Source organism: Hippichthys cyanospilos, chromosome 17 (genome assembly GCF_059441005.1).
Source record: "Hippichthys cyanospilos isolate Australia breed blue-spotted pipefish chromosome 17, RoL_Hcya_1.0, whole genome shotgun sequence".
Classification (NCBI taxonomy): Eukaryota; Metazoa; Chordata; class Actinopteri; order Syngnathiformes; family Syngnathidae; genus Hippichthys; species Hippichthys cyanospilos.
In genome coordinates, this window is record NC_142385.1 from 14,765,398 (window position 1) to 14,777,943 (window position 12,546).

Consider the following 12,546-nt stretch of genomic DNA (forward strand, 5'->3'; position numbering starts at 1 on the left):
GTTTACAGCAGTGACAAGTGTCTGTGTAGCTCCAGGTGTGTGTGACCCACATTTCTTTGGACCGCAGAAGAAGTAGATGCCGCAGCCTGCAACGTTTGTCTTTCCCACCGGCCACAAACGCACCGTGAGAGATGCCGATAACCCCCGCCAGTCCCCTGCCCCTCCCGTTGCTACGGTAACTGTCGCCAACCATCGATTCACCTTTGCGTTCACCTCTGTTCTGTCACTTTCTCCAAATGTTTGGATTTATTTTTTCCTCGGGCTGGGGAGGGCAATGTTCACACTTTGGATAAACAGGGTGTCCGCGGTCTAGTTAGGGTATTTAAAAAAAAAAAGGACGAGATACAAAGCTGTGCCCGAAAAATTGAGATCACCGTATTTATCAAGTAGAAAAATGTAGTTTTACACAATATTTCCCTGACAGTCAGCTGATTAATTTGTGTCCAATGTTATGTCCATTTTGTCTCAGCGAGACAGCAATTAAACACAAGACCTCATTGGGAAGTCTGGGATGTCCTCCACTGAGGACTTTAGGACTTACTCGAGCAGGGATGTGAAAGTAATTTTAGCTCAGGAGCTGCATGGAGGAAAATTTATTCTCAGGCAAAAATCATGCTATATAACTTAAAAACAATCAATTAAATGTAGATTTTTGATATGTGCGTCGGCCTGGTCTCATTTCATCGCAAAAAGCTGCAGTCAGCTTTAAATCGGTTTTTGAAAAGCAAAAATAACTACGTGAATAAAGATAAGTAGAATAATAAAAGATGCTTTTGGTCCCCTATACAATGTCAATTAGGACTTTTCTTTAAATTGCATTAAATGAATGGACATTTTCTATTATCATTTTTGTCCACATAAAATACATACAGTGGACCCCCGCCATACGAAATTAATACTTTCTGGGCTTGGGATCAGAAAATAAGACCAATTACCTTTTGTTTTTTCTTATTGCCTGTCTTATTATTTGCTCGATTATGGAATGTAGTCTGCTCGGGGAAATGAACAGAATAAGAATTTGATTGTGTGGTATTACGATGCATATGACAATATCACATATTTTTGACATCCCTGCAATCATTTTTCATACAAAAAGTGTTTTTTTTTTAGACTTCCTTTTGTTCAAATTGAACTACCTATTTTTTTTTTTTTGGGGGGGGGGGGGGGGGGGGGGCACTTTTTTGGGATTAGAAGGGTTTTCTATGTGGCAACCCTAACCCCAAGAATTTGCCAAGTCCTGAGAAGCAGTCATGTGCTGAAAATGCAAGCACAAAAAGTTCCCGCCTCCTTTGGGGAGGGGGTGCTAAAAATCCATTTCGACGATTATTCCATACCCTTGATAGCAATCTCTAGTTCTATATACTAGTACACCCTTTTCCTTGACTAATTTGAAGCGATGGTATCAAACATACAGCCCGCAAACTGGTCTATTAATAGTAATGTTGTTGCTTGTACAATTTTGGACTAATATTCAAATAGAATAATTGCTGTTTTGAAGTCATATAAATATATACTATGGTTTTATTGCTCCTCTCGCAAGCTAAAACGAGTTTGACCCCCCCCCCCCCCCCCCCCCCCGTTCTAAAGGAAAATCCTCAAATCACTTCAACACGGAAATAGCTCGCTAATTTTCCACAAAATGAGATCAAATTGCTTTGCTGCCATCTTGTGGCATAACTGGCAATTACATTTTTTGCACTGATAATTGATATTTTTTCCCCTCTGAATCGTCTTATTAGCATGGACAAAGCGTGTACTAGTATATTGGGCGCACATTTCAAAGATCCGTTTTTACCAGGTGCCATCGACGACCATAGACGTCAAAGATCCAGTTTGGGCGCTCCCGTTTTAACTGGGCCGGCAGCGAATGAGTGGATATGAAGCGAGGCGGGGGCCGGGGGGCAAAATTTGCGGCTCAGTGGGTATAATAGCTGAAGTAATCGGCGTCTTTGTCGCACAGCTGTGCCCCGCGATTGGGCGGCGGCGAGTTCTCCGTGCTGGACGTGTAGGGCGACACCCTCCTCTTCTTGACGTCGCCGCCCTCAAACGGGGCCGAGTCCACCGAGTCGGGCGTCTTCACCGACTCCAGCCAGCGCTGCTCGGGCCCGGCCGGGTCTTTGCCCTTGTCGGCCAGGGGGAGGGGCTCCAGCGGGGCGGGGTGAAGCGGGGCGGCGTGCGGCCTGCCGTTAGCGGGCGACGGGGGTGAGGCGGAGAGCGGGCGGAACCAGGCCAGGCCGGGGGCGGGTTTACTAGCGTACTGAGGCGGGGCCCGGGTGGCGGTCCATCCCGCCGCGGCGGACACGCCGCTTGAGGTGAAGGGGTGTTCGGGGTAGTAGCTGAGGGCGGGGTGCGGGGGGGTCTGCAGGGGGTAGGGCTTGTATATGGCGCCGCCGGAGAAGTCGCCCTCGAAGGACGACGCAAAGTCCAGGCGGTTGGGGGCCACGGCCTGCTGGGATGGCAGGTACCAGTGGGGCCCCGGGCTGGAGGGGGCGTCCTTGTGCGGGGGGCCGCCTACCCCCGCTTCCCGCCCGTAGAAGCGGCCCTGGGGCAGCGGGCTGATGTACGGCTCCGACAGGTAGCTCGGAGGGTAGCAGCCCCCTTGCAGGATGGGCTGGCTCTCCGTGGGGGAGGGAGTGAGGCGCTCGGGGTCGGGCGGCGCGTACAGTCTAGGGGGGCGGCGGGGGGGAGGAGAATTTCATTAGAACACATCTAATATATGCTAAAATTTCATATGGTACGGTATTAGATGTGTTGTATTAGCTGGCTACTGTAATCAGTTATTGTACTCGCATTCATTTTTTATTTCTTATGACGCTAAATTAAAAAAAAAGACTTCACATTGATGGTTAAACTTGCTGAAATTGAATCGAGGTGTCAGACTTACTAAAAGCAAATGAATTGAATGTATCGTTGAAAAAATAGACATCGTTGCTGTAATTTACCGAAAACAAATCGGTACATGACGAACGTTATCTTGTTTCCATCATGCGTTGTCTGTTTGACCGCAGTGAAAACAAGAATCTTATCTTGTATTTCATCTCGTCTTTTTTTTTTTTGTGCTTATCCTGTTTTAGCAGACGCACCAGTTCCTTGCTTTGCAGCACATTTTGACAAAACACGCTTTGATGTGCATCATTTCCATGAAAATACACTAATGATAATTATAGAAAAAGTCTATAGAAAAAGGGTTTATGTCATCGGAAAAAAAAGCCCACTTGAACATCTGAACTTTTTGGGAGTTAATCGGAGACCCTTAAAATGGTGGCAATTTTGTTCTTTCTAAATGTCCACCACCGATCTGAGGGTGTGTGCACTTTCGCAACCCCGTTACCTCGGTTTTATTTTTGCATCACCTTTCAAAACTATAAACAACTGAGGTGGTTTATCTCGATCTCAGTTGTACTACCCCAAAATTTGAGGGGTGTGTAGACTTTTCATATTCTTTTCATTTGACGGTACTCACGTGTCATAACTGTCGCGGAAACCTTTGGCGAAGGGGTTATGGTCGATTTTTAACTGCGTGATCTGGAAGACGGGCACACAAAAGACATGTTATCATTTTTTATTTCCCGCTTCATCTATCGGGCGAAACGTTTGACCCACGTCGGCGTTTTGATAGGCCGTGACGGCGATGAACTGAGTCTCGGGAAAGATGAAGATTTGCGATTTGGCCGCGTGGAAGGCGTCCTCGCTGCCGTCCTCCTTCACCTCGACCACGTGGAGGCGCGGCTGATACTTATGCAGGGACTGCAATACGATCATCTAAAAATACAAAAAAATTACTGTATACAATATATATATATATATATATATATATATATATATATATATATATATATATATATGTATGTATATATATATATATATATATATATGTATGTATATATATATATATATATATATATATATATATATATATATATATATATACATATATATATGTTTTTTTTTTACCTACAGTATAATGAAAAAAAGTAGATAGCATGTGTTGTATTTAAAAATTATATTTCAAATAAAAGCTTCAATTCATGAAGCCATATTTGAAATCTAACGCTACCCATTCATGACTTGAGATAAACCTTTAAATTCATTTTAGAAACCTCTTGCAACCTGTTCATTTAAAAATATTCATTTTTCATACATTTTCTTTGCTCCCCCTGGATCAAAAACTGAATGGAAATCATTTAAAATCAACCATAGGGTTTACATTTTGCTTATAAAATGACAATTACAGTTTAAAATCAATATTTTGCTCACAGCTTTAGGTTTGTAAATAGATGACGCTAAATCTATAAAATGAACATTAAAAAATAAAAAATAGCAGTTGTGGTTTTCTACCTGTGCCACATTGTTACTTCCTCCCTTGTTATTGGTCAGCTTGAGTTTACTGAAGGACACTTCCTGTCTCATCCAGTGGGCGCCCGTGTTGGGCGAGTCGGGGTGCACGTACATCCTGTTTCCTGCGTGGATCACATGGCAAAAATTCTTGAAAATGAAACGGGTTAATCTCAGGTCCGGGGCACGGCTCGTACCCGGCATGTTGCCCTCGGCTTTGCCGCACTGGACCCACTTGCCGCCCTGGTAGCGCCAGTGGTGCTGGTCGGCCAGAACCACGTCCACGTACACGTTGTAGTGGGCCGACGGGTCCAGCGAGCTGATGTTGAAGCTCAGGAACGGGAACATCCTCCTGGCAAAACAAAAGTATTATTTCAGGTTCAAATTTGATGTCAAACTGGGGGCCGCAATTTATCAACCCGCGGGCCAAAAGTGGCCCACAGACGGCATGTTTGAGACCCCTCCTTCAAGGTGCTTTTGCGGCATCTTTCTTTTCAGCCCCTCCCTTTCCTTCCGTTTTCAGCCAATTATATTAATTCTCAGCCCACCTGGGCCTCATCCTCTTTCCCTTGTAAACTATTTCAATTCCCAGTTCGCGGCAAGTCCGGTTTCTTCCTCGTCCAAGTGTTGTGTCGGCTCATTTTTTTTTTTTCGTCTTCTGCTGTTGCTTCAATCGAGTAAGTCCAACAAAATGTTTTTCTTCTTGTGTAATTATTGCTGAAACCAAATGATTTACTATCCAAACAATTTACTATCTCATTAATATAGGCTAAAATGCAGGCTAGGTTAGCTTAGCTAAAAGGCTAAAGAGGCTAACACAGCTAGCGAGTACGATTCACAATAAAATTTTTCTTAGAGCTGATATTTAGTGAAACCAACAGTTGGGAGGTTATTTAAGGTTATTTAATGCTACATGCTAAGCTAAGCTAAATTCCAATGGCGCTTTTTCTCAAGGACATCGTTTGAGATTTACAAGGAACAGCTGGGTGCTACAAAGTCTACTTACTTTAGTACTCTGAAACCTATGTTATTTTAGTACTTTAGTATCTAAGTAGTATTTGATTACTTGCATACTATGGAACATAAATTATTTTAGTGCTTTAGTACCCAAAATAGTACTTGATTACATGGGGTACCAAAGCAAGTAGTAAATAATCAACAACTTTAGGATTTGATTACATGCTAATCTGCTAAAGGGAATAATTTAAAATAAGTATTAAAGTAATTGATTACATACTGCTAGATTACATAACATACCAAAAGTAATCATTTACATTTGGAGTGATTGATTACTTTAGTAAGACATTAGCTAATTCAATTGATTACCTAATGTAATCGATAAGGTACTTAAATACATTAAAATACTATAGTAATCAATTACTTTTGTGCTTTGTTAATTTAGTAATAGCCATTTTTCGACCCCGCTTTATCCGTATACTTCAAAAAATGATCACGTAAAAATTCCCGCCCCGAAATTAAATAATTAAACTCCTTTTCGGATGTTTTTGAGCACGATTTCGGACAGCGTTTGCTAACGTAAGCCTCGAGCGCACTGTTAGCACGCGAATGCGAAATGGCTTACGACAATGTGATGCTAGCTGCGTACGTGTGACTCTGCTGCATGCTGACAGCGCTGTTTAGCTAATTGTGAAGCGCGCTTATGCAAATGTATGTAATTGTTCCCTGGGGGCTTTGATGGCGCCAGAGCAAGTGAGGTGTGTAAAGGCGGGAAAGCGTTTGGCGCGGGCCGCCAAGGCACCTGAGGGGGCGGCCATTTTAGACTTGTGTTCTTTTAGCCTTTCCTTTGTCACTAAATGCGCAGTTAAGCTAACGTTAAGTTTGCTTTTAATGAGTTGGGTCAGATGCTAGCTACTGAAGCGGCCATTTTGTTTCGGCGAGCTGGGTTTGTTGTTTTGTCGCAGCAAAATGTTGATGTTGTTTAACGTTTCACTCTTTTATCTTGCTTTTTACGCCTACAGAAATGGATGGAAGTTCGTATTATAAGGTACATTTTAAGGCAGGATTTTTTTACGTATATTGTTGGATAATGTCTGTGTCTATAGCGTGTTAAAATGGCGTATTTGTATATGTAAACTTTGATCCTTACATGAGCGTCTTGGAAGTCCGACCTTCGGGACTGAAATCTCAGAATCTTCCGACGCTTGACGCTAACGCCAAACGGCGGTTCGTCCGTCCGCGCAGACACTCGGCAAACCTCGGAAGTGCGGCCAAGAGCTCGGGGAAATGCGGCGGAACTGCGCTGCTAGCGTTTAGGAGCGATCCGGCAAAGGGGCGGAATGTACGGGAGAGGAAATGGGGGGGGGGGGGTTTCCGCACGGGCGCACCCGCTGATACGTGTGGACAGGAGCTCAGGTCGGGTTCTTGTCACCGCGTGCGCTCGCCTGATGGTCTGTGACCGCAACGTGCCAGTCTGCAGCTGCCGCCACCAGCCCGCACGGAACTCTATAAATAGTCTTTTGGGTCCAGGGACCCCTTAAACGCGCTAAATATTTCAGAAGAACCTTTGTCGGTCTAAATGCCATCGGAATTAGTGTGGAGCTGCGCCCAATTGTGTCTGAAATTGGAATATGAAATAATCCATTTTTGGTGTAATTTTCTATCGGCCACTAGATGGCAGCACACTAGGGTCATACACTAAATGTGGAAAAAAAGCGGAGCTATTTCGAGATCAACCAATTTTTCTCCGATTATTTCGATTGAATATCAGGTTTGGTGCCATCTAGTGGCGAATAAAGACGCTATGATTTTTGACATATTGAAAAAACTGCTGATTTATTTTTACATATTGAAATTCATGGCGGGCTTGTAAAATATTTTTAAATAAATCATTTTTTCTTTAGTCTTAGTGTCCACTGTAGTGGACATTTGTCTTTTGTATCTCTCTTTTGACTCACTGGAGCTAGCTGTCTAATTCCCAGTGTCCACTATACTGGTTATTTGGTTTGGTATATTTTTCTTTACTCATTGGAATTAACCTGCTAAGTCCTAGAGTCCACTGTAGAGGACATTTATATTTGGTATCTATCTGTTGATTTATTGGAGCTGGCTGACCAAGTCCTAGTGTCTCATGCTGTCTTACTGAGACAAAATGGACATTGATGAAACTCAGATAAAGTGAGGGGAGAAACTTCCTTGCCGAGTACAAAACTAGTGCTTGGGTGCCACCTTATCATTGATGTTTAATGAGGGCTAAACTTATGCGGAGATGAATTGTATTTTTTCGCCCCATAATGCATAATAAATGAAAAAAAAAAACCTTTTGCCCCCCCAATTATCCCCCCCTACGATGAGGCGCAGGCTCGCTCATCGTTTCTGCGAAGACGGCACGAACAGGAAGTGACCTGTCACAACTCGACATGGTCGCACTTCTGCTTTTTTATATTTTGGGAGGGGGAGAAGAAGAAGAAGATGACTTTCTAATATTCAAATGAAATATTTTCATGATGACTGACATGCTGATAGTCATCGGAGAGGACTTAAAATAGAAAACAGCGCCCACTTCAATTTCCCCACTTTGAGACTTGTGGGAAGACACCTAAAAAAAAATGTAAATTATGCTTGATCTTTTTGATCCAGGGGGCGATGTTTCCCACTTGTTTGCATGACAAAAGCCTCTGCTTTTCCAACACTAATATATTATTTACCAGTGTGAAATGATTTCACCTGATTCCTAATATAGACGAGTCAATTGGGACCCATTTTGAAATATATAAAAATAAAAAATAATAAATTCGGTTTGAAATGATCAAAAATGACGTTTTGACTGCTATTAAAATTTCCTTAAAGTAAATAAATTAAGTAGTAAAGTCATTTTTAGATTGACTAACTAAACTAAAAAACAAAACAAAAACAAAACAGAAAAATGATGAAGCACCTTGGCAAATTTAGACTTTAGAAAAACATTAAAAAAATACGTTTTTGGCATTGAATGAGTTAAAATGTGATCAGTTCTTTTTTCTTTTTTTTTTTTTTTAAATTGCAGCTGCTTTCAATTGTCCATTTGAATTTGATTAATTGCTCGCCCCACAGTAAATAAAATGGAATTTGTCCTTTTTTAATTTTCACACTAAAAAGCGTTTCAAGTCGTCCTTGAAGACGACGACATGCCGACGCGCTTCGCTTTCGCGCTGAGAAACGTCGGCTTCTTCGGCGTCCTTTTGGTGGACTCGCAAATGATTTTATTCTTTATTTTTTTTGGACTCCTTCAAAAAGTGTCCAGCGCGTGGAAAGCCTCAAAGCGTCTTCAAAGGTGAAGCACCTTGTGAAGAACTTTCACATTTTATCCCCGGAGAATTTTTCAACTTCTCTCTTACACGTGTTTGAATCACTACCTGACATACTTGCGCATCAATCAGGATGGTCAAGGCAAAAAAAATTAAAATTCCACTTTTTTTTGGTAATCTTTTCCTATTGTCATATTTTCACCATGCTTGAGATATTTTGAGATTTGCAGCTTCTTTTATATTTTTTTTTTCAGTCATACGGCGAAGAGGAGGGGAAAAACATCGACTTTTTTTTCTTAGAGATACTTTGAAATGATAAAACGCCATAAAAGTATGAGTTACCTTGTGAAAAATAATTTTGAAACCTAATTTTCCAATGTGATTAATATCTGGGAATCATGAATTCAAATGATTGAATTTGAAGAATGAATTTGATGTCAGTGTGCAATTATTACAGTATAGTTAATATGTATTTCTAAATCAAGTTGAAATCATGTTTTTTTCTTCTAAAACGAAATAATATAATTACATAATTTATAATAACACACATATATAAATATATACTCTTGTCACCTTTAATATTTTAATATTATGCATTATTTACTATTTTTAACGGCAATTTGTGAACTGGAAGCTTGTGTCAAAAAACATGACAATATTATTCATAATAATAATTATCATTGTGAGCACTGAACTAAATTAATAATTTTTAATATCAATTTTTTAAAGCTCTTTTTAAAGTTTTTTGTGAGTACACTATGAGAAGTGCTATTTTTCATGTTATTCTAAATGTCTCAATATGAGTTTAGTTTCCATCATAATTGTAGTCATCTTGAAAATGATGATTACAAATTTTTTTTTCCAAACGAACGCGTGTGCCTCAACCGCATCGTTATTTATAATGATTAGGTTTTAATACAAACATGTATAAAAGAAATTATTACTTTATATGATTCATTATTTCAATATTTATTATTATTTTAAACATTGGAACGACTTATTTTAGTCTTTTTTTTTTCAATATTTGCAATATAATGAAGACTATTTATACACCAGCATCTGACAACCGCGGTTGTGGAAATGTCTATCAATGTTTCAATATTATATTTATGATTCACTTTTCACAGAACTTAAAAAGGTCATCTTTAAAACGGGTTATTACATTTTTAAGTTACGCTAATGCATTGGTTTCTAAAGTTGACGCGATGTGGAAGCGGCTTCCAGTGTCTCGGTATCACATTGATTATTTTTATCATTCACTTTTACTTCTGGAATAAATCACAGAAAAAGTCAACTTTTAAAAATGTTAAGTTTTACGTCTGCTAATGGCTTTTATTTCTGAAGGATTTGTGATGTGGAAGCATCTGGCCATGTATCAATATTGTATTTTTTGTAATTCTTTCATTTTTACACCTCAAAGCAAATCTTGGTCAACGTTAAACAGTGTTAATTTTTATGTCTGCTTAAGAGCATTTATTCTAGATGTTTTAGTGATGTGGAAGCACCCGCCACTTTCTCTATATTGTATTTATTAATTTGTATCATTTTCATTGCCTTTTACAGTTTAGAGCTTGAAAAATATAATCAGGAAAAACTGTTTAGTTTTGTGTCTGCTCAAACACATTTCTTTCCTAAGGTTTTTGTGACGTGAAAGTGTGTCAGTGTCTCAGTATTCTCTTTAGTATCATTTTCATTAACTTTTACCTGTCAAATGAGCACATTTTAGTCAACGTTAAATATTGTTGACATTTATGTCTGCTCAAGTGTTTATTTTAATTTTTCTGTGATGTGGAAGCACTTGCCAGTGTCTATCATTCATTTTGATCCCATTCCACATCTGGAATAAAGTTCAAAACTCTAAAAGGTGCTAATCAGTTTTAATGTCTGCTCAAGCGCATTTATTTTTGAAGCTATTGTGATGTGGAAGAATCTGCCAAAGTCAATTTTAAGAATTGTTAAGTTTTGTGGCGCTCAAGTGCGTTTATGTCTGAGGCTTTTGCGGTGTGGAAGCATCTGTGCATGTCTTTATTGAATTTGTTATGATCCCTTAACTTTTACGTCTCAAATAGAGCACAGAACTTAGTCATAAAAAAGTTTTCAATTTTTGTGTGAATTTTTTGCGTGAAGATTTTGCGACGCGGAAGCACCTGTTAATGTCTCAAAATTCTGTTACCCATGAACTTTTAGTTGTCGAATGGAACTTAGAACTTGGACAAGTTTAAAAAGCTTTCAATTTTTTGTCTGCTTGTGAGTGTTTGTGTAAGGTTTTTGCGATGTGGAAGCACCTGTTAATATCTCAATAGTCTATATTATTAATGAACTTTTACATCTTGAATGCAGCGCATGACTTGCCTTTAAAGTTTAAAAAGCTTGAAGTTTTATCCCTGCTCAAAAGTGTCTCAAAGGTTTTTGTGATGTGGAAGCCTCAACGTGTCCAAATATTTAGTTAATGAACTTTTAGATCTTGAATGGTCAAATTTAAAACGCTTCAAGTTTTATGTCTGCTCAAGAAGTTTTTGTGATGTGGATCATCCGTTAAAATCTCAATATTTTTCCAACTCAAATGGAGAGCAGAACCTCGAAGTTTCACGCCTGCTGAGTGTTTGTGATGCGGAGCGCTTGTTCACAAGTCAACATTCGATTACCGGTGAACTTTTACAACTCGAATGGAGCGCAGAACTCGGTCCGATTTAATACGCTTCAAATACGCTTGCTCGGGAGCGCTTGAAGTTTTTGTGAGGCGGAAGCATCCTCGTCAGTTTCCCCCGTTATTAACGCGAGCGAAGGCAAACGTTGAAGAAAGTCGTAAAGGTCCGACCTGCCGTGCTTGGTGATGATCATCTCGGTGTGGAACTTGTGGAACTTGGCCCACAGCGGGTAGTTGTTGAGCAGCGCCTGGGTCTTCCCGCACAGCTGCAAGCCGGGCAGCGGGTACAGGGCGGGCCGCTGGTACCCCCCCGCGGCCGCCCCGAAAGCGTCCGGCGACGGCGGGTACGCGTCTTTCCCCGCCGCGGGGAAGCCGTCCGGGTATCCCGGGCCGGCGTAGGGGCAGGCGCCGTAAAAGCGCGCCGGCTGGGGCGCCTGCTCCGGGTGATACTGCAGCGCCAGGGCGTCCTGGGGGTCCGGGTAGTAGAAGCCGCCCGCCTTGAGCTCGGCCGGCTCCTTGGCCCCGGCGCGGTGCGCGTGCCCGTTGACTTCGGGGCTCTTGGGCAGCGGCGGGCCGGGCGCCGCTTCGGCGGCCCCGCTCAACATGCCGAGGTAGACGTTGCAGCCCGTGCCGCCCATTTGCAGCGCCCCGACAAAATCATAAGTGACGCGTCGGCGTCCGCGCGCGGGTGCATGCGCTTGATCCTGACCTTCCGCCGGGGTGGGTGAGGGGAGCAGGGGAGGGGGTTCAGAGGGGAGGGGGGCACGAACGCGACTCTCTCTCGGTGACTGACTGACTGTCTCTGCTGTGCGATGTGTACGTTTTAATGCGCGCGCTTGTCGCGGAGGTGTGTGTGCGCGCGTGTGTGTAACGCGTGCACGCGCGCAAGAGTCATTGATCGTGTCAAGCCTCCAAACGGAAATGCGACGTCAGGGGCGCTTCGGGGGTCAAAAGGAGGAAAGGGGGTGAACTTCCAGCCAAGCGAGATCAAATCAATCATTTTGCACTTTTTTTTTTTAACTCAATTCCATTCCCGTATTCAGGTAGAGAGAAACATCATTGTGGTTTATTTTTGACCCCAAAAATGTTTGCGAAGAAAAACGTTCCCCTCCAATTGGATCAAATAACTCAAATTGCATCCGCTATTAACTGAGAGACATAACAAAAATGACCGACTTGAAAATTTGGATGCTCCCTTTGTCACCTAATTTCTTTTTTTTTTTAATATATTGTACTCTTAAACAATTAGCTCAAAGCTAAAATGGACTGAGCCAACTTTTGGGGTTAAATAAATAAATTCTTTAGTCCTCGTTTGGGTTC

At 41.6% G+C, this 12,546-nt stretch overlaps 1 protein-coding gene across 1 annotated transcript; it reads right to left on the minus strand.

The window, feature by feature from the left end:
* Positions 1 to 1,604: 1,604 nt before the first annotated feature.
* tbx21 (T-box transcription factor 21) lies at positions 1,605 to 11,864 on the minus strand. The gene is made up of 6 exons (XM_088439135.1): positions 11,398 to 11,864; positions 4,533 to 4,687; positions 4,339 to 4,460; positions 3,604 to 3,762; positions 3,464 to 3,525; positions 1,605 to 2,666 (listed from the first exon to the last, which is right to left on the minus strand). The coding sequence occupies exons 1-6, from the start codon at positions 11,862 to 11,864 to the stop codon at positions 1,916 to 1,918; spliced, it is 1,716 nt and encodes a 571-aa protein (XP_088295261.1). The 3' UTR covers positions 1,605 to 1,915.
* Between the last annotated feature and the right edge of the window lie 682 nt (positions 11,865 to 12,546).

Coding starts and splice junctions, on each gene's coding strand:
- tbx21 (XM_088439135.1), bottom strand. CDS start 11,864: ATGGGCGGCACGGGCTGCAACGTCTACCTCGGCATGTTGAGCGGGGCC. Junction 4,688..11,397: donor ATCATCACCAAGCACGGCAG/GTCGGACCTTTA, acceptor TTGTTTTGCCAG/GAGGATGTTCCCGTTCCTGA. Junction 2,667..3,463: donor TTCCGCGACAGTTATGACAC/GTGAGTACCGTC, acceptor CCGCCCCCCTAG/ACTGTACGCGCCGCCCGACC.